The 24,325-nt window shown below is 44.9% G+C and overlaps 2 protein-coding genes across 4 annotated transcripts in view; both read right to left on the minus strand.

Moving 5' to 3' along the window:
* POLA2 (DNA polymerase alpha 2, accessory subunit) overlaps positions 1 to 14,990 on the minus strand; it is a 17,262-nt gene extending 2,272 nt beyond the window's left edge. The window contains exons 1-15 of one of the 2 annotated variants that reach the window (XM_042438970.1): positions 14,731 to 14,987; positions 13,766 to 13,890; positions 13,179 to 13,264; positions 12,438 to 12,495; positions 11,433 to 11,539; positions 10,018 to 10,202; positions 8,770 to 8,858; positions 8,275 to 8,430; positions 6,780 to 6,842; positions 6,616 to 6,658; positions 5,520 to 5,644; positions 4,793 to 4,831; positions 3,381 to 3,454; positions 2,597 to 2,702; positions 1,212 to 1,318 (exon numbers count right to left, since the gene is read on the minus strand). In XM_042438970.1, the coding sequence (XP_042294904.1) occupies positions 1,212 to 1,318; positions 2,597 to 2,702; positions 3,381 to 3,454; positions 4,793 to 4,831; positions 5,520 to 5,644; positions 6,616 to 6,658; positions 6,780 to 6,842; positions 8,275 to 8,430; positions 8,770 to 8,858; positions 10,018 to 10,202; positions 11,433 to 11,539; positions 12,438 to 12,495; positions 13,179 to 13,264; positions 13,766 to 13,890; positions 14,731 to 14,827 (1,460 nt within the window). In that variant the 5' untranslated portion in view covers positions 14,828 to 14,987. Of the gene's footprint in view, positions 1 to 1,211; positions 1,319 to 2,596; positions 2,703 to 3,380; positions 3,455 to 4,792; positions 4,832 to 5,519; positions 5,645 to 6,615; positions 6,659 to 6,779; positions 6,843 to 8,274; positions 8,431 to 8,769; positions 8,859 to 10,017; positions 10,203 to 11,432; positions 11,540 to 12,437; positions 12,496 to 13,178; positions 13,265 to 13,765; positions 13,891 to 14,730 lie in introns of both variants that reach the window. The other variant, XM_042438972.1, reaches the window with a different exon arrangement.
* Positions 14,991 to 17,543: 2,553 nt separating this feature from the next.
* The window catches only part of CAPN1 (calpain 1), a 35,308-nt gene continuing 28,526 nt past the window's right edge, over positions 17,544 to 24,325 (minus strand). For both annotated transcript variants that reach the window (XM_042438965.1, XM_042438966.1), the window contains exons 15-22: positions 22,707 to 22,772; positions 21,605 to 21,662; positions 21,201 to 21,265; positions 20,426 to 20,494; positions 20,194 to 20,272; positions 19,726 to 19,842; positions 19,230 to 19,288; positions 17,544 to 18,782 (exon numbers count right to left, since the gene is read on the minus strand). In XM_042438965.1, coding sequence (XP_042294899.1) covers positions 18,756 to 18,782; positions 19,230 to 19,288; positions 19,726 to 19,842; positions 20,194 to 20,272; positions 20,426 to 20,494; positions 21,201 to 21,265; positions 21,605 to 21,662; positions 22,707 to 22,772 — 540 coding nt within the window. In that variant the 3' untranslated portion in view covers positions 17,544 to 18,755. The remainder of the gene's footprint in view (positions 18,783 to 19,229; positions 19,289 to 19,725; positions 19,843 to 20,193; positions 20,273 to 20,425; positions 20,495 to 21,200; positions 21,266 to 21,604; positions 21,663 to 22,706; positions 22,773 to 24,325) is intronic.

Here is a 24,325-nt window from a genome sequence, read left to right on the forward strand (position 1 = left end):
TTATATTTTACTTGTTTCCTGCCTTTCCAGAAGGAGCAATGCGGGTTGTTATTATTATTACTATTATTATTATTAATGCCAGAGTGCATAAAGGGAACAGAGAAGGCATTTTTTTAGCCAATTCAAAACCTGGGGCCAGATTTGGAGAAATCCTTTGCGATCTCAGCAATTTGGCACCTCAGGGCTGGCTTTTCATCCCTTCGTGGGAACTATGACGCTTTTGGAAACTCGTTCATGTCTGATTCACGTTGTTTCCTCATCTCCCAACACTGATGCTCAACCCCGTTCCTGACCCACCCCAAGTTTGTCATGAGATCATATTCTCTCCTTCTCTGGAGATTCTGCAAAAGAGCAATAGAGATTGGGCAACAAACTTGGATCACCAGACAGCAACGTCCAGCCGTTAAGTCACAGAATTGCCCAAAGCCCTGAAAATTTGGACACAGTCCCAAGCTCATTTGTAAAACGCATTTAATCTGTAAACCACATTATGTCCTAAGTTTGGGAAATAATAATAATAATAATAATAATAAATTTTTAGAACTGTCTTCTCCAGCTATACGCCTATATTGCAATACTGCCATTTCCATCCAGATGACACATGCAACCAGCATCCTTCAAGCGTTGTACAACTCCCATCAAACCCAACCATCATAGCTGACGCTTCCCTCCAGCCCAGCACCCTCAGTTCTCAAAGGCTCAGCAATTCTCAAATGTTGGTCCTCCAGGTGTTTGGGACGTCAGCCAACAGTCCAGAATGCTGGGAGCTGAAGTCCAAAACATCCCAAAGTTTAGGAACTACAGCGGGCCCTTGGCATTGGCTGGGGTTTGGTTCCAGGACCCCACATGGTTACCAAAATCCATGGATGCTCAAGTCCCTTGAAATATAATGGCATAGTGAAATGGTGTCCCTTATGTCAAAAACAAGGTTTGCTTTTCGAAAGTGATATATATCTAAAATATTTGCAAGCTGTGAATGCTTGAATCTGTGGATAAAGAATCCGTGGATATGGAGGGATGACTGTTATTGCTCTAGGTACTTTGGATAGCTAGCTTACATTTGGATATCCCATCACTTTCAACCATCATGGCCGATATCTCCTTATATTCAGTATTCACCTTGGATCGGCCATGCGAAGTGGGATGGGGCAAGTTCTAGTTCAACGCATGGTGAAGGTGACGAGTTCAAGGAAAGCTGTTTCCAAGCATACCTGCTAATTTCTTCGGAGCCCATATGGAAAAGCAGGTCCACGGACGTCAGGCCCAAAAGCACCCCGTTGATCTCCAAAGTGCAAGGGTCCGAGACAAAGAGCACCCTCTGGAAGGAGACAAAGTGGGTTGGGGAAAGAACTAGCGTGTTTGCAAAACAGGTAACGCCATCCAGGTGTAGATTTTTAATGCAATTGAATATTTAAAGTAATTTAATTTAATTGAGAGCCAGCGCAGCGTAGTGGTTTGAGCATTGGGACTACGACTCTGGAGACCAGGGTTCCTGCTCAATGCTTTTCCTCCTGAAAGGGAACAGGGCCTCTCTGATCCCTTGCCTGGATTTGGGAAATCAAAATGAAGACAGAGTTGGGCGTGTGCATGCATGCGTGTTTTTAATCCTGTGGGGTTTTTCCTCTGAACATTAGTTTAAGGGAGAAAAGATTACATTTCCCATCCGAGTGTCTTCTGCCAGGAAGGATGCGTCATCCAGAGAGAGGAAATGGGGACTTCCCTCGAACAGCTTGAGATGGCGGACAGAGACTTTGTGCAACCTCCGACGGTCATGTTTTTTCCCAGGGAACTCCATCAGAATAAATCAGTGCGCGGCCTTATCTCAACTTCAGCCTAGAAATTCCCACATGAAGTGAGTCTGGGTTGCTTTCTCCCTTTCATAGCACCATCACTGAGGACTTCTAGACGTTGCAGTTCAAGAATGATGCCCATCCTTTCTCTGCTTAGTATTGCCAGTTTGGATGGGTAGTAGTTCTATCTAGCCTTGGGCAGAGCTTTTTGTACCCATCCCTTCCATTTGTGCTTTTCTCTGAAATGCATGTACATTTTTATTCATGTATATTTACTTGCTAATGAATTGAAAAGGAAAAGAGAGGAACAGGATGGTCACTGCTTCCTCCCAGTGGCGGAAAATGGAAAAATGCATGCGCATTTTTGCAAATGAATTTGATGCATATGCTCAAGAATACAATTTGTGCCAATTTCTTGTCCATCCCTAGATAACACTGTCACTTGCAAGAGCCTGGAAACTCTGGGGGACTACAACTCCCAACCTACAGATTAAAAGTCTAACTAAGGGCCCATACAGACAGGCCAAAATAAAGCTGCTTTGGGTCACTTTGGAGGCATGCTGTTTAAATGACACACGCGTCTTAAGAGGCCAGAAGCTGCACCAAAGCTGCGCTCTGGTCCTTAGGACTACAGCATGGCTTTGGCACAACTTCTGGCCTCTTAGGATGCATGCATCATTTAAAGAGCATACCTCCAAAGTGACCCGAAGCAGCTTTATTTTTTCCTGTCTGTATGGGCTCCAAAATACAGATCAATTAAAAACGCAACTAAAAGGTTATTGTTATAATGAGTATAGTGCAATTACCTTTTCGTCTTCCTTTGACAAATCGTAGGAGAACGGAGGCTGGGGATAAATGTAGAAGTGGTGGACGTCTCTCAGAGAAGGGACAATGACAAGGCGCGACCCGGCGCTGTGGTTTTGGGGGAGAGGAATAAATTTGTTAAGACGTAGGTGAGAAACCTGAGACAGGCACAAAGCTCACTAGGACCAGCAAAGCAACGAAGCAACCCAATGATTTCTTGGGCGACCCAAAGCACAACACAACGGGCACTTTTCCTATTTAAGATTGTGGCAGGGACAGGCAACGATTGACTGCTATATTCAGCATATAAACAGAGTCAATGAACTGTGTTGGGTTGTATAGTATAGGGATTTAGAGGCCTATTGTGGTTCTTTCATTGAGAGGCAGATGCCCAGCATCTGTGCACACCTTTCACTAGACTTTGAGGAACAGCATTCCCGCCATGGCCCCATCTATTCAATTTTTAATGTCCAAATATTCATGGGATTCTGGGGAACTGTAGTTTTGTGCTAGAATTCAAAGATACAGCCGTGTTAGTCTGTAGAATCAATATGGAGAGAGATCTTGTCGCATCTTTGAGACTCACTGAAAGAAAGAAGTTGGCAGCATGAGCTTTCGCAGACCAGAATAATGTTATAATCATCTTCAGATGCATATATGTTAATAGACACATCTGAAGGAGTAGATGTAAGTCTAGGAAAGCTCCTGCTGCCAACTTCTTTCTTCCAGTGAGTCTCAAAGGTGCTGCAAGATCTCTCTGCATACTGTAGTTTTGTGAGACATTACCTCCTGGTCCCTTCAATGATGGTTTTCATGCACAGCTTGAAGATGTCTTCAAAGGAGCTGGTGAACTGACAGTCCTAACAGCAACAAAGAAAGACAAGAGATGGAAGCCCAGTGGGCACAGCATCCAGCTTGGTACATAAAAATATATATGCAGGTTTGATACCCAGCGGATCAGAGAGCCAGACACAAGAACCAGGTGCCAGCTGATGGAGAAAGACCCTTCTCTTCGAGACCCAGGACTTGTTCTTGTTCTTGTGTGCCACCAAGTCATCCCTGATTTATGGTGAATCTACAGTGAACCTATCATGGAGACTTCTCAGCAAGCTTCTTCAGAGGTTTGCCCAAGACTATAACCCTGGAGCCCAGGGTTCGAATCCCAAGGATTTAGAGACGTTGGGAGCATTATCCAGGGTCGGAGACAGACGTTGGTTAGAATAGGGGTCAGAGTTAGGATATGAGTAGATGTGAGTTTCAATTAGTCAGGATTTAGGATGTAGTTCCCAAACTTTGGTCTGCCAGATGCTTTGAACTTCAGTTCCCGAAGCCCCAGTCAACCAGGAATTCTGGGGTTTGAAGTCCAAAACCTATGGAAGACCAAAGTTTGGGAACCATTGATTTAGATGTACTGACTAATTAGTCAATCTTTGAAGCTATGTTCAATTTCATGGATAACAAATCAATTTGAGTATTATGCGCCGTGCCTCTGAGAACGCGACCTAAGGGATATTGAATAGTCTCATGAATATTGGGAAACTTGAGTTTAGACACATCTGTAGTGGCAGAAGATAATCCAGGATTGTGGTGTCCAGTGAGGAGATTAGATGAATCAAGTTTCACATTGGAACCAAGAGGTAATCTAGAAGGTCCCTACCTTTGGTATCTAAATGGGACATTGGGGGCAGAGGTGGGGAAAAGTCGAAAGCCCCAATTGGTAGCAGTATTTGGGATAAGTAGATAAGTAGCTCCCATAGGCAGGTCTGAGGACTGTATACGTACATATAGGTAAAGGTAAAGGTATTCCCCATTGACAAGGTTGTCAAGTCGTGTCCGCCATACATATACATACACCTTATTGTATGTTAGCAAAAAGCTATACTACATCTCTGTTGTAATGTCACCTCCATCTGCAAGGAGAGGCAGGAAATAATAATAATAGTAATAATAATAATAATAATAATCCACAACCTCTTACTTTTCAGTTGAGGGTCAAATACTCCCCTACTTCTTCTGGTTACTCTTCTCACAGCCAATTCCCCTTTACATCTAGTTCCCAGAGCAAAAGGACATTTGAACCTTTAGAGAACCCAAAGAGAACTACAGAGGATCAAAGCAATAGGAAATCTGAAACCTATAGAGACAGCTTAAGAAGCTTCAAGATTTCACGGAGCCAATGTCTTTTACTCCAAACTTACCTCGACTTGCTTGTGCTTGGCGTCAAGGAAAGGGCCGAGCTGCAAACAATTGGAGGAAACCAAAAGTCATCATAAAGGGGGAAAAATGGCATCCTTATTAACGACCACCATCCTTTCCAAGAAAAAGCTAATTCAAGTCCCCTAGGAGCAATGGACAAGTTGGAAACGGATCCGCTTTCATGCCAAGCTTGGAAAACACAGGAAAGCTTTGACAAAATCCAAGCGTCGGCCAGATGGGATAAAGTGTCATTGCCGTTGTGTGCCTTCAAGGCGTTTGTGATTTATGGCAACCCCTCTGATTTGTTCAGAGGAGGTTTGCCTTTGCTGTCCCTGAGGCTGAGACAGTGTGACTTGCCCAAGATCACCCAATGGGTTCTCCTTTCAAGGGTACCCTGTCCATACATGACTTATTTTGTTTAAATTACATTTTTGAATTTACCATTTCCATACATCCTCAAGCTTTGGAAAAATCAGTCCTGCAAGTGACTGGGGTTTTTTGTGGATGATATTTGGTTGGAGCGTTCAAGCATTTTTCAACCTCAGAGGTCTGTGGACTTTAGGAGCCACATGTAGCCTATGGACCATGCTTTCTCCATCCCTAAACTCTTACCCTGAAACCAGGTTTCCTTTCCATGTGTCTGCTTCCCTCATTTCTGAACACATGATGGGCAACTAAACATAGCATACGCAGCTCATATAAGAACGATAACGGAAGCGCCTTCCTTACCAGGATGCAAACGTCGGGTTTATCCTTATTAATAACATTTATTAGGTCCAACATGGGGTCGTAGGTGATGCTGTCTGAGGTGGTATAAGGACCACAGGCAACCAGGACCATCTGGGGCTCGGAGTCTGAAAGGATTAAAAGCAAAGGATGTTGGAGAAATTCGTCAGAGCAACCTTTTTGTGCAAGCTTACTCAATTCAGAATTTAAGCAAAGCAGAAAGGACCTGCAAGGGACTGCACTTAGGCAGAAAAAATGAAATGCATTTCATAGATATAGGATGGGGAACATCTGGTTTAACAAGACCATATGTGAAAGGGAAAGTCCTAATAGACCATAAATTGAGCATGAGCCAATAGTGTGATGCTGAAGCTAAAAAGGCCAATGCGATTCTGGGCTGCATCAATAGACGTATAATGTCTAGATCAAGGGAAGTAATAGTGCCACTCTATTCTGATTTGGTCAGGCCTCACTTGGAATAATACTGTGTCCAGTTCTGGGTACCACAATTCAAAAAGGATGCTGAGAAGCTGGAACATGTCTAAAGGAGGGCAACCAAAATGGTGAAGGGTCTGGAAACCATGAAGCCCTATGAGGAACGCCTTAGGGAGCTGGGTATGTTTAGCCTGGAGAAGAGAAGGTTAAGAGGTGGTATGATAGCCCTGTTTAAGTATTTGAAGGGATGCCATATTGAGGAGGGAGCAATGGATGCAAGCTACAAGAAAGGAGATTCCACCTAAAAATTAGAAGGAGCCTTATGACAGTAAGGGCTGTTCGAAAGTAGAAGATGCTGCCTTGGAGAGTAATGGAGTCTCCTTCCTTGGAGGTCTTTAAGCAGAGGCTGGAATGGCATCTGTTGGGTATGCTTTGATTGAGAGTTCCTGCATGGCAAGGGGTTGGACTGGATGGCCCTTGTAGTGTCTTCCAACTCTATGACTCTATGATTGTGAGTTCCTGCATGGCAGAATGAGGTTGGACTGGATAGCCCTTGGGGTCTCTCCCAACTCTATGACTTCTATGAAAGGGCTACACATCCCTCATCCAAAAGCGTTGCGTCCTAATACTGCTTGTAAGAAAAGAAGCCCTGGGACTGACTCACCTTCATCCAACTCTGGAGGCTTAAGGAAAGGAAGCGGCACTCCCTGAAAAGAGAAAAAACATATGCATTATTAAAAAAGGAGAAAGGATGCTGATCCCCACTGACCCACGAACCCCCAACCAAAACAGTTGCAAAACATTAACAATACATATAAAATCTGTCACCTCGTACAGCTTGGATGCAAAAAACTGTTTGCCGGTACTGTTGATGCCTTCCATAACTACAACCTGGAGAAGCGGAAAGACGAGAATCAGTTAACTTCTGCCTTTTAGCATCTCCTATGTGGCACCATATGCATTTATGAAATACTCCTGGCTGCTCGCTTTTGATCCGCTGGTTGCCTCTATTATTTCCATTTGGCGTTGATGTTTTGATGTGTCCGAATCCTATTGCCAGGTTGAACCAAAGGAAACCCACTGAGTTGAAGAAACCGATCTAAGGGTGTTACAGTATACTTTTGGTAAGTTTCTTCATGGGTTTTGCCATTGCCTTCCTCTGAGGCTGAGAGAGTGTGACTTGTGACCCAGTGGGTTTCCATGGCTGGGTGGGGATTCAAACCCTGGTTTCCAGAGTCGTGGTCCAACACCCAAACCACTATGCCACATTATAAGTTGACCCATGTATAAGTCGAGGGCAGGTTTGGGGGCCAAAATTATGGATTTAGATATGACCCATGGATACGTCGAGGGCAAACTTACAGGTATGCAACAAAGGATGCCAAGGATGAAGGAAAACAATGCCAAAGAGCTTACAAAATCCCAGCAGGCATCACTGTTTGTAGACATACTAAAGGCCTGGATAGAGGAGAATCAGTGCTTCCAGAACATATTGCTCTGCATTGGTGCCACAACAAACTACAGCTCCCATAGCATCCCATAGCATTGAGTCATGGCAGTTAAAGCAGTGTCAAACCGGATTACCTCTGCAGTGCAGCTGCAGCCTATGAACACCGTGCTTCCTATTGATATGCACAAGGATGACAAGACATATACAGTTGTCCCTCCATATTGGCTAGGATTAGGGGCACAAGACCCTCATGAATATGGAAAAACTGCAAATAATAAAAACATCGTGTTTTTACCTAAGAGGACACCTCTCTAGGAATCTGTAGTTCTTCCGGCGCAACTCTGTGGTCAACTTCTGACAGACGTTGACCACAGAGTTGTGTTGAAGGAGCTAACAAAGGCCTAGTAGCGCATTCTCTCTAGGCATCTCTAGGTCTTTCAGTGCAACACTATGGTTAACGTCTGACAGACACTGACCATAGAGTTGTGCTGGAGGAGCTACAGAGGCCTAGTAGAGTATACTCTCTAGGAATCTCTAGTCCTTTCAGGGCCACTTTTATTTAAAGTTGACCATAGAGTTTTACTGGAGGAGCTACAGAGGCCTAGTAGAGTGTCCTCTCTAGGCATCTCTAGGCCTTTCAGTGCCACTTTTATTTAAAGTTGGCCACAGAGTTTCACTGGAGGACCCAGATATTCCTAGAGAGAACATATTAATCAAATCCGTGGATAATCAAACCCGCAAATATCAAAGCTGCAAATATGGAGGGGTGAGTGGACATATACTGCTGTTTATGAACCAAAGTCCGGAAAGCCGGGCAAGGCTTCTGAAAGGCAGAAACACCCCAGGATCCCCAAATAACTCCAAATATCTCACTTGTCCGGGAAACAGAGAATACTCTGGGAGTTCGGACACATCCACAGGAAGAAGGCCACCTGAAGAATGTTCTTGGTCTCCTTCCAAGACGATTGATTTGGCGTTCAGTTTGCCGTTGGAATCGCAGCCGATCCGGCCCAGAACCGTCACCTGATTCTTCCCGTTATCATTTTAAAAACAGCAACGTGACGCCACATGAAATGAAAAGCAGGGCACACAATTATTATTATTATTATTATTATTATTATTATTATTATTCCAGGTCTGGGATGGATTTTAACACTGTTATGAAAGAAGCCACCGAGCTTAACTAGATTTATATATAGATGGCGTCCCTTAAATCATTAACATATTTTAATACAGTACTGGGTTCAGCAGTTTGCATTATTTGTAACTAAAACTGACAATATTTAAAAGGCAACCTCTAAGTCTCATCTGAACCTTTGTAAAGAATTAAGCAACGATACCTTTGCAATCTTAAGGCGCAGAAGTTACCTGGACAGGGATGGTCAAAGAGGAAAATTCTTCTATTTTGTAGTGCTCCTTCAGTGCTTCCCCCAATTCTTCAATTTTATATGACAGCACTGTTTTGGGGGAAGAAAAAGAGGTGCGAAAGGTGGAAATCATGAACAACAGGGAGGACAGGCAATTCTGAGGAAGTAGGTTTTTCTCTGAACCTTCACAGTTTATGCACAACAATTATTATTGTTCCCATTTCTTTAGGACTCTTTAGGAGCTGGAAACGGGGAACTGTTTTCAGCATCCAGATTCGGCTTTCAGGGTATCCACATAAAGTGGGTCCTTGGTATCCACTGGGTTTGGTTCCATATGTATACCACAATTGTGGATGGTCAAGTCCTATTATATACAATGGCATAGTCGAACGGTGTCCCTTATACGAAATGGCAAAATCAACATTTGCTTTTTTTGGAAAGTATACTTTAATACACACACACACACACACACACACACACACACAAGCCGTGGTTGCATCCGTGGATAAAGAAAACGGGGATACGGAGTCTGACTGTATAAAGTGCCTCTTTTGCCGCTGAGTTATTATAACCAACGTCCGGTGGATGCCACATCTATATTCTCTATATTCAGTGAAATCCATCCAGATATTATATTGTAGTTGTTTTAGTTTAAAGAAAAGGGGATAAGGGGGTCATGTAATTTTTACTTGTGTGTGTATTATGCATCTTATGTATATATGCATTTTTATTGTTGTATCCCACCTCGATCCTTTTGGAGAGGCGGGATATAAATAAAACTTATTATTACATGTGATACAGTGAAAAATATAGGTAGACGGACAGAAACTTCATGTTACCTTTACCAGTTTATGTATACATTCAGCCATGCGCATTTACAGCTTTGACTTTTGAGGCTCTGACTTATCTGTTCTCTCTAGGACTCTCCAGGTTCTCCATAGAGTAACACTGGAGGACCCAGAGATTCCTAGGGATTGTACCTTTCTAGGCATTTGTAGGTCCTCCAGCACAATTCTGTGGTCAACGTCCAGCAGATATTGACCATAGAGTTGTGTTGGAGGACCTAGAGATCCCTTTGTTGTTGTTGTTAAGCACCCCTGAGTTGATCTCGACTCATGGTGACCCTATGGATGCGACATCTCCAAGGCCCTCTGTGTCCTCCACTCCTCCGCAGTTTTCCCACTTTCAAGGGGGTCCTGCCACCCCAAACCCCAGCGAACGTGGAGGGCCCCACTGTATAAGAAATTACCGTCTCTGTTTTCCATCAGGTCCTGGAACATGAATTTATAGGGCTTGGTGAGAGGCTCTCCAAACGGCGCCACGGTGGTCTTCAAGCCGCCATTCCCACTCCAAGAGGTGCCCTGTACGGAGCCAAAAGAGGTAACCACTTCTCCACGGTGGCTCCGAGAGCTGTATTTCTGTGAAGGGGTAGCGCTTTCGGGGTCGGAACGGGGAGAGAGAAGAATTATTAAACATCTGGAGACCTTCGCTGACTTGGGCGTAACTCAAGGGGCTGCGTCTGAGTGGTCATTCACAAGACTGGACTGCATATGCTATCCAAAGCTTTGGTCCTCCAGATGTTTTGAACTTCAGTCCCAACCAGCTTGGTCAACGGTCAAGAAATCTGGGAGCTGAAGTCCAAAAGCTGTTCGACAATGGAATGCAATCCCTCGGAGGGTGATAGAGTCTCCTTCCTTGGATGTCTTTAAACAGAGGCTGGATGGCCATCTGTCAGGGATGCTTTGATTTGGATTTCCTGCATGGCAGGGGGTTGGACTGGATGGCCCTAGTGGTCTCTTCCAACTCTATGATTCTATGATATTTGGAGGACCAAAGTTTGGGAACCACTGACCGGAATCAACAGACTATGGTTTGTGACGCACTGGCAAGACAAGACTCAGAAGTCATAGCCTTGAAGTCCATTTTTGTTTAAGCCAAGGAAGATGTCTGAACTGACAAACCATTGCTTTTCCTCCCAAAATCATTCTACTGAAGACACTAAGCAAATGGCAAATAAAGCAGACAAGAAGCTTGGAACTTCAGCTTTCCTAGCTTCCAAAAATGGTTAGAGTTATGAACCATGGTTTGTTGCAATAAGTAAAATGAACCACTAACTTGTTGGGTTTCATCTCAGTCCTGCTATTATGGTTCCTCCTGGAAACTGAAGCTTAATGCACTTATTGAGAACTTAAGAGATTCCTGGGGAAGAGTGAATGGCCATACAACTAAACTCAAAATCCACAAAAGAGCAGTACCTTTTCTGCATTTTGGTTGGCCGATAAGGCTATCACTCTTTGGTGGATGTTGTATTTTGTCTTTGAATATGTGACCATGCAACAGTTTGTGTCTATGGTGTATGGTTCACCCAAACCGTGTTGGCACATCATGTTCAACAGGTGGCAAAACAGTCTGGAGATTAGGGCTGTTGCAACTCTATGAGTCAAGTCAATTGCATCTTGGGAAGTACCTGGTTTGGGACTATAACTCCCACCACTTCCAACAGCATGGCCACAACTTACAATGCACAACAGGAGCCTTTGTAAGGTCTCAAGGGAAAAGTCCCCATGCTGACCTCCTGGAACCAGAGGCAGCTTCATGTCGCTCCCAAAAGCCATGGCTATGAACCAATGTACAAAACTGCAACCTGTCATATATATGCTTTACCTGGGGGAGAAGCTATTGGGGGAGAACGCCAAATGGGGGCTGCGGGTGGAAAGCGTCCGCTTGGAACGTGGGTTCTCTGGGGTCTTTATCTCCTGTTTCTGTGTGGCCTGGAAGATAATTCAACATTTTTGTTATGCAACCCTGCTGTTTAACAATTTAAAAAACACAAAACACAAAGCACACATGTAGCTGCCTAAAGACCATCCTCTCCATACTGAAAGCTGCGCAGCTTCCAGAAAACTGTGCACGTTTCTGGACATGTTCGACGCAGCTTTTCCAGAAATGTTGTGCAGCTTTCCATCATTGGGAGGGAAACATTCCTGAATGCCTTGAAGCTATGGGAGGAAAAACTGTAGCAATAGTTCTCAATATAGGTCAGAGCTTGGAGAATTTGACATCTGCCATCGCTAGTGTTGACTGGCAGTGGCAAAATGGTTTGAGTGTTAGACTAGGACTCTGGAGACCAGGGTTTGATTCCCAGTTTGGCCATGAAACCAACTGGGTGAGCTGGGACAAGTCATGCTCTCTCAGCCTCAGTGGAAGCCAGTGGCAAACCTCCCCTGAACAAACCTTGCCAAGAAAACCCCATGGGTCGCCATAAGATGGAAATGGCTTGATGGCAAGCAACACACAACGTTGTACCCAGGCCTTCATCCTATTATTTCAACCACATTCATGCATCATCTTGCCAAGAAAACCCCAGCATAGCTTCACTTTAGGGTCACCATAAGTTGGAAATGGCTTGAAGGCACACAACACATGTACAGCCATGGGGTAGATTAGCCATTATTATTATTATTATTATTAGCCTTATTCTCTTTGAAGAGGAGCTCATACTCCACTCCCTTCCATGCCAGCATTCTCTGAAGATGCCAGCCAGAGATGCTGGCGAAACATCAGGAATAAACTCTTCCAGAACATGGCCACATAGCCCCCAAAACCCACAGAAAACCAAATAAACCCTCCCCTTCCACACACAATATGTCCCCATCTAGACATACTCACTTTTGATGGGGATGTGTAGGCATCCAAAAGATCCTCATCGTCCTCATCCAGATCAGCCCTGAGAAGGGTTAAGTCTAAAAAACATACCCATAAATAAAATCTACACAAAGCTATCGCCAAAACCATGGTGTTTCCCACCACTGCGCATGGATGTGGGAGCTGGACAGTAAAGGAAAATAAATGCATTGGAGATGTGGTCCTGGAGAAGAGTGCAGAGGAGACCATGGATAGCCAAGAAGACAAAGAGATGGTCCTTGCAACCCAGAGGTCTCCTTAGAAGCCATGATGGCCAAGCTGAGGCTGTCGTGTTTTGGCCACATCAGGAGAAGGTATGGATCGCTGGAAAAGACATCAATGCTAGGAAAGATAGAAGGTAGAAGAAGGAGAGGAAGACTGTATGCCAGGTGGATAGACTCAATATGGCCAAGGGTATGGTTTTGCAGGACCTAAGCAGAGAAGTGGAAGATTGGGGTTCTTGGAGACGTCTCATCCGCCACAGAATTGGAATTGACTCGAAGGTATCTAACAACAACAAACCAGAGCCCATTGGTTGAAACAAACTCCTTCCTTCAACTCTGTGCATGTTTTGAGACCTCTTCTTTAACATTAGTGGGCATATCCCAAAGCAGAAGCCTACAAAGGCATTCCAGGGCTGCGCCCATCACAGATCTGGGAACACGTCTGGGGTGGGAAAAGGAAAATACTCTTGCCCTGCACAACACACAACATTACGGAGGATACTGCCCTGGTACGATGTCCGTCTCTTTCGTGCCGGAAGAATGGGTCTCTTTTTTAACCGGAGGTTTCACACTTTGCTTATTAAGCACCTGAAAGGAAGGCAGAATCCGTCAAAAGGTGCAACGGACGCAACATTTCCTTTTATCATAATACTTTGTGCAATTTGTTGGGTCTAACAGATACAGATGTTTCAGTGATGCAAGCCAAGACTTGGATTTTGTGCAAAGTGTGGAGGTTGGACTCCGGAGACCAAGGTTCGAATTCTGGTTTGGCCGTGAAACCCATGGTGTGACCTGGAGCAAGTCGCACTCTCTCAGACTCAGAGGATGGCAATGGCAAACCCTCTCTGAAGAAACTCGGCAAGAAAACCCCAGGATAGGTTCGTCTTAAGGTCTCCATAAGTCGGGAACAACTTGGAGGCGCACAACGGCAACCACATTTGGAGCCACAGGTTCTCCAACGGTGCCGACCATAGCAGGTTATATGTTCTTATACATCTATATATGCGTATGTATATATCTGTGACATTCTTTCAACTATCCCACATCACTCCGCAACGGATTGTCGAGCCGCAACGGCAATCCCCTTACATTGTATTGGAAGTCGAGCAGAAAGTTGGCGGTCAGAGAAACGGTCCCTTTTGTCGCGGCAAAAGCGATCAGTTCCTCCGCCAGTTCGGTCTCTTTCATCCGGTGCAGCAAGCAAAGCTCTTCCACTGTCGCCCAAAAACAAAAGCATGTATTATTTCAACAGTGATAGATATATCAATGTGTTGTTTAAACAGACACACTTTTGTGACACTCAGTAAAGCATGTGTGTTAATAACTCCAAATACTATACGTTGAGCCCTTGGTATCCGCTGGGGTTTGGTTCCAGGACCCTCCATGGATATCGAAATCTGTGGATGCTCAAGTGCCAACATCAAGGTTTGCATAATCAGTGGATGCTTGAATCCGTGGATTAAAAATCAGTGGATAAGGAGGGCTAAATGTATAAGAAATATGCCTTTTAAAAACCATTGAACACAGATAAGCGGGAAGAAGAAGTCTGAGACTGCTTTAACAGCCCTGGCTCAATGCTAGGGGATTCTGGGAGTTGTAGTTTATTGTGGCACCTAATAAGAGAAGGCTCAGTATCTCCAAAACTAGTTCCCAGAATCCCCTAGCATTGAGCCAGGGCAGTTAAAGCGGTCTCAAACTGGATTATTTCTGCAGTGTGTTGGCACCACTTTCTATGCCTCCATGCTATGGAATCCTGGGAGGTGTAGTTTCATGAGACATTCACCTTTCTTTGCCAGAGAGGCTCTGGTGCCCAAACAAACTACAAGTCCCAGGGTCTCATTCATAGCAGGGGGAGCCAGGGCAGTTAAAGCGGTATGGAAGCGGATCAACCCTGCAGTGCAGATGCAAGGTGGCAAAAAGTGAATATTGCTACAAACTAGAAGTCTCTCATTCATTAAGTCAATGCAATGCACCTGGAAAGTCTCAAATATTGCAACAGATTAAAATGCAGCCATATTTTTTTAATGCAAGTGGCTCCTTGCAAAAAGACTCACGCTTCTCTGCCAATGCAGGCTCCTCTTCCTCCTCTGCAAAGTCCAGCCCAAACATCTTCAGCTCGCCTTTCACAGCCTCCAGAACCGGAGAAGCCATTCTGCATTTGCTTTGTGGCAGCTATAGAGGAAAAAAAGGAGGAGGAGGGAAGAGGAAAGGGGGGAAAAGCCAAGGTGCAAAAAGCGCTTGCGCAGCTACTCGGTTCTTTACGGCCGCCTCCGAACGCTGCTTCCATCGAAGGCAAAAGGCGCGCAAAGGGGAAATCCCCGCCTTGTGGTTGTGAATGGCGTGAGACGTCACTAGGGTGGGCGGGACCAACGGGGAATGGGCGTGGCCAGGTGCAAATTTCCCGCGAAAATCTTTGCCTTTGCTTCCTTCCTTGGAAATTGTAGTGGAGCCTCCTCCTTTGGAGGACTTTAAACAGAGGCTGGATGAATAATACTAAGTAATAAGTGGTTGGATTGCAGCTCCCAATAGCCATAGTAAGCCAGGGATGCTGGGGACTTCAGTCTCGCCTCTCCTCCAGGGCTGCCAACTTCTATCTTTAGTTGGGGTTTACCAATAGACTTCAGTTGACAGAGCTGTGGCTAATAAAGAAGATTCCTAATACAAGGGCGCCCTCTTGTGGCGACTCTAGAGCACTACAGCCTCTTTGGGCTTCGACCCAGTTTCTATCCCGGGGCGCCCTCTGGTGGCCACTCCTGGCGATTGTTTTGGGGTTTTGAGAAATGCAGGGAGCATTGAGGGCAATGAGGTCCCCAAAGTGTGCCCTTTAAGAAGGGATCCTGGACTTCAGCTCCCAGAATCCCAGGCTCCTCTTGGCCCATATAGCTGAGGCTCCTGGGAGCTGAAGTCCAAAGCAATCTCTTAAAGGGCATTGAATTAGTGCCATTGCATTCAATAGGCCTCCTCTCCAGTGTCCTGAATGGCCCCCAGCCCCTCTGGAAGCCCTCTTCCTCTAGAAGGGGATTTCCCAAGCTCTCTTCTCCAATGCCAATCAATCAATCAATCAATCAATCAATCAAGATGCCAGGGCTTTCTCCATCAGGAGAGATGACGGCCTCTGGAGCCCCTTTGCAGCCTTCCTAGGGAACCTGGGTCTTAGAGACCCTTTTCTCAAGGGCCCTTTCTTTCCTCCTCCTCTGTCCAGCTGTAAGGCTTTCTAGCAGCATTGGCATCAATGGAGGACGGAGGGACACTGGGAAAGAGTCGCTGTCTGAAGCAATGGACCGTCTGGGAAATTATATATATAAATGTATATGTAACCGTGTGTGTAATATTATGTGTGTGTGAGTGTGTGTGTGTGCGCATGTGTGTGTATATATACACACACACTATATACTATATTCCAGGTGAGATCTGACCCAAGCAGAACAGAGTGGCACTACTACTTCCCTTGATCTAGACACTATACTTCTATTGATGCAGCCTAGAATCGCATTGGCCTTGTTAGCTGCCGCATCGCACTGTTGACTCATGTTCAATCAGGATCCCACGCTCTCGCTTTCCATAGTAGCACTTTATTCGTCTTATTTACTTTGGCAACCAGAGATAATCTTTTTCTACAATACAAAAACCAAGTCTGGAAAAATAATAAATCGAAAGAGGATGATAAAACAGTAGTACCCAATACTGTATCATGAAATGGGAAATGGAAACTTGCTGGTGTATATATATATATATATATATATATTACAGGAGCGAGGGCTACTTTTCGGACCGAAAAGTGCATTGTGGCAACCTGCGGGCAACCGAAACCAAACCCCAAAGTGTGCATTAAAGAGGCATTAAAGGGGCATCGGTGGTGCCCTATTGCTTCCCAGCATCAAGCATAGGAAAAAGCAGGCAAGTTTATAGGGCAATAGCAAAAGTCCCTCTGAAGCAATATTGCCAAGAAAATCCCATGATAGATTTGCCGTTAAGAGCCTTCCAAGTATTGTTAAGCATTGAAATGCTTCCCCCCCCAAAATAGTGTGTGTGTGTGTGTTATATATATATTTGCATCCAGACACACACACACATATATATAGCAAAATTGGCTTCAAGGGTGAAGGGATAAAGTAAGACTCCAGATCATTTCTTTTCCTGGCTTCCCAACATAAAAATAGTGCAGATTTTGGAGGCAACGTCTTATAAATAATGACTTATCGGTCGCCGATTGTTTTACAAAGGTGCGACAAAGACCCTTTGAATACTTTCAGTAATTCAGTTACCTTCTATACAATGGATCTTAGAACATTTTAATTACTTTTCTAGTTATAAGGTGTCTGGACTCAACCACATTTTGACCCCAAAAGATGCTTCCTCCGCGATCATTACACTGTTTTCAAAGGAACACTTACATTATTTTGGCATTAAAGTGCATGCAGTTTCCTTTTTGGATCATGGCTGCTTACTTTTCTGTGCCTCGGACTGAAGATATATTCAAAGGTAACCATGTTGGCCCTATATAGCAAAGATCCATTTAATGGATCTGCTCTAACTAGGGCCAACAAGGGGATCCAAGCCCAGGTAGCATAGTTGTTGTTGGGTGTCTTCGTTTCTGATTGATGGCAACCCTAAGGCGGACCTAAAGAGACGGCGTATTGTAGTGGTTTGAGCGTTGGACCAGGACACTGGGAGACCAGGGTTCGAAACCACGCTCAGCCATGGAAACCTAATGGGTGAGCAAGGCACACTCTCTCAGCCTCAGAGGAAAGCAATAGCAAAACACACCTCTGAAGAAATCTTCCAAAGAAAGCCCCATGATCGGTTCACCTGAAGATCTTGCCAAGAAAACCCCATGATAGATTCGCCTTAAGGTTGCCATTACTGGGAGACCTTGGGCAAGTCACACTCTCTCAGCCTCAGAGCAAGGCAAGAGCAAAAATCCCCCCAAAGAAATATTGCCAAGAAAACCTCATGATAGGTTCACCTTAAGGTCTTGCCAACAAAACCTGATAATGGATTTGCCTTAAGGTCTGGCCAAGAAAAGCCCATGATAGATTTGCTTTAAGGTCACCATGAAACCCAATGGGAGACCTAGGGCAAGTCACACTCTCTCAGCCTCAGAGCAAGGCAATAGCAAAACATCCTTCTGAACAAATCATGCCAAGAAAACTCCGCAATACGTTCACCTTAGGGTCCCCTTGAGCCAGAAATGCTTTAAAGACGCATGGCAACACGATCAAAATGAACCCATTGCAGGGTTTAGATGAAAGGGGCTTTGCCTTCCCTCTGAGGCTGAGAGAATGAGATTGCCTATGGTCAACTAGTCCGCTTCCGTGGCCAAACGGAGATTTGAACCTGGGTCTCCCAGCATCCTAGTCCAACGCTCAAAGCATGCCACACTTTTAAGCCCAGGACAACAGGAGAAAACATCATGGAAAAGTCCAGACAATAATCATAGAATCATAGAATCATAGAGTTGGAAGAGACCACTAGGGCCATCCAGTCCAACCCCCCGCCATGCAGGAAATCACAATAAGACTAATACTATCTTAAGACAGAGCTTAAGATGTCTTAATATGTAATATGTCTTAAGACAGAGCTTGGAAAAGGTTTCTCAGACTCCATCTCCAAAGCAAAGCATCAGCTGGTGTGGGATATTTGAAAAGAGCGCCTCTTTGGTCATGCTTTCCCTCTGCTTCTCCATGCGCAATATCAGGAAAAAGGTTTTGGCACAGCGTGGCATGACTCCTTGGCATGGCCTCTTGCTTAGAGACGTATCGAGAGTGAGACGAGGTGGCTTCGGGCGGCGCCAAATTAGAAAGACGTCCGAGGCCGCAAGGGTCCAGGCACGGCGGTGGGAGCCGAGAGAGAGTCCGTCTCGGCGTGCAAAGGCCATGTGGGACATGGCGAGGTGTGGCATTGCGTCGGCGTGTCGGGGTGTGTGTGTTCCTTTCCTGGAAGGAGTGGTTGCGGCAATAGCAAAAAGAAAGGCGAGAAGCCGTCTTATAGTGACGCAAGGCACTTGCGGGTAAGAAATAATAACAAAAGGTGTCCAAGGAAGGCCAGACAGCCATGCAGGGTTGGCGCGTTGCTTCTTTCAGGCGAACATGGTTAGCTGTATCCACTGTGGAAGAGAAAAGTATTTTATTTTTGACTACTTGTATGTACAAGCGCTATGTAAAAGTTGCATTGAAGGAGACAGAGATTCCTAGAGAGGACACTCCACTAGGCCTTTGTAGCTCCTCCAGTGAAACTCTATGGTCAGCTTTAACCAGTCGCACTGAAGGACCTAGATTCCTAGAGAGGACACTCCGCTAGGCCTTTGTAGCTCCTCCAGTGAAACTCTATGGTCAACTTTAACCAGTCGCACTGAAGGACCTAGATTCCTAGAAAGGACACTCCGCTAGGCCTTTGTAGCTCCTTCAGTGCAACTCTATGGTCAACTGTAAATAAAAGTCGCAACGGAGGACACAGAAGGCTTTGAATAATAATTCTATTGAAACTATTCCAGAACTGTTTTGATTTCCTTCCCCAGCAAAATATTGCAGTGCTATGACTGCAAGGACATTACCTTAACCAAGTCAAAGGTGACAATCCCATCTTTGTCGGAGTCCAGGGCCAGGAAGAACCCTGAAAAGGAACATAAGAAAAAAGAGATTACTAATTAATTCTAATTCTAATTAAATTGGAAGCGAGCTCTCCATAGGGCTTCTTTGGAAACGCCAACAACATGCTAGGAAATGAACCTGGGTCCTTTGGCACATGCAAAATGTGTGTTCGTTTGTCATTGCGTGTACCTTTGAGTTGCTTCCGACTTATGGCGACCCTAAGGCAAACCTATTATAGGGTTTTCTTGGCCTGTTCAGAGAAGGTTTGCCATTGCCTTCCCTTGAGGCTGAGAGAGTGTGACTTGCCCAACGTCACCCAGTGGGTTTCTGTAGCCGAGCTGGGATTCGAACCCTGGTCTCCGGAGTCATACCCGTGAACCATAAATGCAAGAAGCTGCCTTCAATTTTCATGATGTCACACTATTGTCCACCTCAAGATCTTTGGGAAAAGGCACTTACTGTACATGGTTTCGAGCCGAATGAGGCAGCAGACAAAGTTGTCAAAGTCGATCGCCAAGTCAGGCTCCGCGTAGCGAGTGATGATCAATTCATAGAGCTTCTTGTTCAGCTTGAAACCTGCCAAGGAAACACACAGCCAAAATACTTGCTTCCGCTTACCCATACCATACCGGTTTTATTGCGTTTTAGCAAACGGCCACTGTACACAATTTTGCGTTTTATACTCGGAGGCCCCGATCCTGCAATTTAAATTGCATCGATTGTATGGTGTTCTATAAGACAAATGCAATCAATGCAATTTAAATTGCAGGATTGGGGCCTCCGAGTACTAATGTGTATTATATTTAATTTGCAGAATGTGCACTTTAGGCAGGTGTATTTTATTTTATCTATTTTAACCGATTGTATGTACAGCTCTATATAAATAAAGCATAATAATAATGACGGTGATAATAAGGAACAGCTCACCTGCCGACTCCAGAGCCATCCGCATCTCATAAGCGCTCATGCTTCCCGACTTGTCTAAATCAAACTTCCTAAAGACGGCCTTAAAATTGGGGGGGAAAGAGAAAAATATTATATATATATATGTGTGTGTGTGTGTGTGTGTGTGTGTGTGTGTGTGTGTGTGTGGTGCAAACCATTTCCCTCTAATTGTGGTGCTCCATCTTCTCTTACCTATAAATGGATGCAAACTTACCAAGTAGCCTCTGATTTTGGTCCAAAGGATGTTGAACTCCACCAGTCCCAGTTTTCCGTTTCCATCTCTCTGAGCAAAGAAGGGACCGGTTAAGGAAACATTCCTACAGAGATGTCACACTTTCCTTTTCCAACATCGCTTGACTTCCTTTTGTGACATGGCAATCTAAACACTGAGGTCTGGATCTAAAGAACTGTGCAACAAGTTCGATTTGCCCCTAAAGCAGTGGTTCTAAACCTTCCTAATTCCCTCGACCCTTTAATGCAGTTCCTCACATTGTGGTGACCTCCCCCAACCACAAAACTGTGGCGTCTCCGATCCTAAGGCCATTGGAAACATGTGTTTTCTGATGGTCTTAAGTGACCCCTGTGAAATGGTCATTTGAACCCCAAAAGGGTCGCAACCCACAGGTTGGGAATCGCTGCACTAAACGGTTTTTGTTTTTGCACTTTCTGAAACCAGGAAGATTGTCCCGCATAGATATAAACCATAAATCCTCCGCTACACAACCATGATGGCTCCGTTTGCAAGTAACAATAAGCCAGGATAAAAATGTGCATTGGTCAGAGATGTGTGTCCGTCGGCCAGCAAGTTTCATGGCTTCCAATAGACTAACATGAGTCTCCCAGGTTTGAACCCAACATCTAACCACTACACCACAGTGCTTCTCTTATATAATGCATGCAAAGCATCTGATATATTCAGGAATTGTAACTAATACTGGTAGTAGCATTGTTAGCAACCAAACAAGCTCATAACTGGAGGGGTAGGATACGTCCATGAGATTCACCATGCTCCGGCAGGACTCCAAACTGAAACCTTTGGTACGGAGGTCTTTATCTGCGAAATAAAGCAGAGAACGTTTAAAAACCTGATCTTGACTTGAATGAATGAAGTCCGCAGACGCCAGACAGACGACAAGAAGAAAAAAGCTCTGTCTCACGGCAAAGAGATGAATGATAACCATTCGATACAAGCATCAGTAGTAGCGCAAAGAAAGAACATCTGAATGAGGCTGAGAGAGTGTGACTTGCCCAAGCTTACGCATTGGGTTTCATGGCCAAGCAGGGAATGAAACCCTGGTCTCCAGAGTCAAACACAAACACTGAGACCATAACAGTTTGTACTTGACCCTATTTTTAAGAGGAGAGGAGGATGAGGATGAATTTCTATGCTTACGTTTTCCGATGATCCTATTGAGGATAGTCTGCAGTTCGCGGACGCTGATCTCCATATCCTGAAAGGAAAGGCAAACGGTCTCCATTTTGTCTTCTTAAAATTCAACTCAACATCATGAAATTGAAGGCGTTCATGGCCGGCACCCATCATTTTTTGGGGTTTTTTCTCTGAAGATGCCAGCCACAGATGCCAGCGAAATGACAGGAATAAATTCTTCTAGAACATGGCCACATAGCCCCCAACCCCCCCCCCACAACTCAACATTGTTTTCAATCCCAGCTGCTAGCATTAGTTATATTCCTAGTTCTATAGTTCTTAAAGGGAAAAGATTCTTCGACTGCCCTCAACCTGGGCATCTCAGTAAAACATCGAAATCAAGAATAGGCAAAGTGTTATCGTCACGATGTTAAGTTAAGAGATCTAGAAGCATCTTTTAGAGTAAGCACCTTCAACATGTTGTGTGTGTCGGGTGCCGTCGAGTCATTTACGATTTATGGAGACCCAAAGGTGAACCTATCCTGGGGTATTCTGGGCACAATCTGTTCCATTGCCTTCCCTTTGAGGCTGAGAGTATGTGACGTGCCCAAAGTCACCCAGTGGGTTTCATAGCTGAGCTGGGATGCAATTTCCATCCATCATGGCCAGCATTGCCAGTGACCAGGGATGCTGAGAGATGCAGTCCAGAACCATCAGGAGTGCCACGCACTTTGCCCACTTCTACCAGAAACAGTTTCCCCCAAAGAAGAAAGTTACATGGCCCAAAGGTATTGATGGTGAACCTTTTAGAGGCTGAGTGACCAAACTGCAACCCAAAACCCACTTATTTATTGCAAAGTGCCATGTCCCTCTGGCTTTCTAGTAACAAACTCTGTGCTGGGGCGACAGTACATGTGCCCACAAAGAGGGCTCTGAGTGCCACCTCTGGCACGCGTGCCATAGGTTCACAATCAACTTATTCTGTCTCCTCTGATGGAATTTCCTTGCCCTTCACCTTCCTGTTCCTCTTGCAGGCCCCCTTTTCAACCTGTGCCATCTTGCAAGAGGAAGAAGATGGTTCTTGACACAACGCTTTGTTTCCTTATTGTCACAGTTATATACTCACCGCTCCGGCCAGTTGCCGGAAGAGCTGCTTGAAGCCCTCGTCGATCTCGCTTTCGGAAAGCACTTTCTATGGATGGAGAGAAAGGAGAAGCGTCAGACTGGAAGACTTCCCAACTGGTCCTGGAGGTAGGACTTCACATGCTATGTCTTTGGGGCTTGCTTTCTTGGGCCAGTAAGAAAATCATGGTGACGCACGTCTCCTTAGTTATACAGTCGGCCCTCCGTTTTTACAGGGGATTCATTCTGGACCCCCTGCGAAAACGGAGATTTGCCAATTAACAAGCCCCTTAGGCTTGAATGGGCGTGTGCCCACAGGGCATGCACCATGGTGGGGTGCCCCATTGAGAATAACAGAGGTCGTCAATCCTTGAACATTGAAGACCGCGGATCTCAAGTCCGCAAGAACGGAGGAGCGACTGTATTACGTGTTTTGTTATTGGTGCGAGTGGGCTAGATTTCATGCAAGAAGAGGTTGCTTGGCTGGTTCATGGCACAGCAGCCGATAGTGAATCTTTAGGAACTGAGATATCTTGTAGCCCCTTTGAGACTAACTAAGGAAAGAAGCTTTTGTAGATTTGTTTGCTTCCACAGATGCATTCAGATGCATTCTGTCTTTAGTTTAGTCTCAAAGGTGCTAACTGGTTATGGGTGTGCAATGTCTTTTAGCATCGTGTTTTTAATTTATTGTCTTTTTATGTTTGGTTTTGCTTCAAGATGTTGGTCTTAATCTATGCTTAGGTGCTCCAAGTACTTCTTCTGGTGGAAAGGTAGGATATGAATTATACAAGCAAGCAATCCAGCCTCCTTGACCATGCAAAAACTGGAGAGAATCACTGAGTACAGTGTTACCCCGGGTTACGAAAATAATTCGTTCCGCCGCCGCTTTCGTAACCCGAAAGGCTTTCGCAAGCCGAAACCCCATAGGCGCTAATGGGGAAAAGCCGCGATTTGGTGCGAAAAAGCGCCGAAAAGCACCAAAATTTCTTTCGTAACCCGAAATAACCTTCGTAACCCGGAACAGTTTTTTTCAATTGGATTTTTTCGTAACCCGGAAATTTCGTAAGGCGGCGCATTCGTATCCCGGGGTAACACTGTAGAACATTTGAATATTGGGAGATCTTGCAGCACCTTTGAGACGCACTGAAAGAAAGAAGTTGGCAGCAGGAGCTGTCCTAGACTTCAGTCTACTTCTTCAGATGCATTAAGTAGCCTTAAGCCTAGGAAAGCTCCTGCTGCCAACTTCTTTCTTTCAGTGCATCTCAAAGGTGCTACAAGATCTCTTCTACAGACTAACACGGCTATATCTTTGAATTTTAATACTGGGTTGAAAATCATGAACAAAGGGCCCCGCGAAGAGGCAATCCTTTCTCCATGGTTAGTCAGCCCTCCATATCCACAGATTCTTTATCGACAGGTTCAAACATCCACGGCTTGAAAATATAAACTTAGCCATATTATATAATGGGATTTGGGATTCCACAGATTTTGATGTCCACGAAGGGGTCCTGAAACCAAACCCCAGCGGATAACAAAGACTCAGTGTAAGATTAGGAGGTGCAAAGGATATTTCTTCTCTCAAATACAAATGTATACAAATCTACATTTGTCTACAGGTAAGCT

This window comes from Sceloporus undulatus, chromosome 9 (assembly GCF_019175285.1).
Source record: "Sceloporus undulatus isolate JIND9_A2432 ecotype Alabama chromosome 9, SceUnd_v1.1, whole genome shotgun sequence".
In the NCBI taxonomy this organism is placed as follows: Eukaryota; Metazoa; Chordata; class Lepidosauria; order Squamata; family Phrynosomatidae; genus Sceloporus; species Sceloporus undulatus.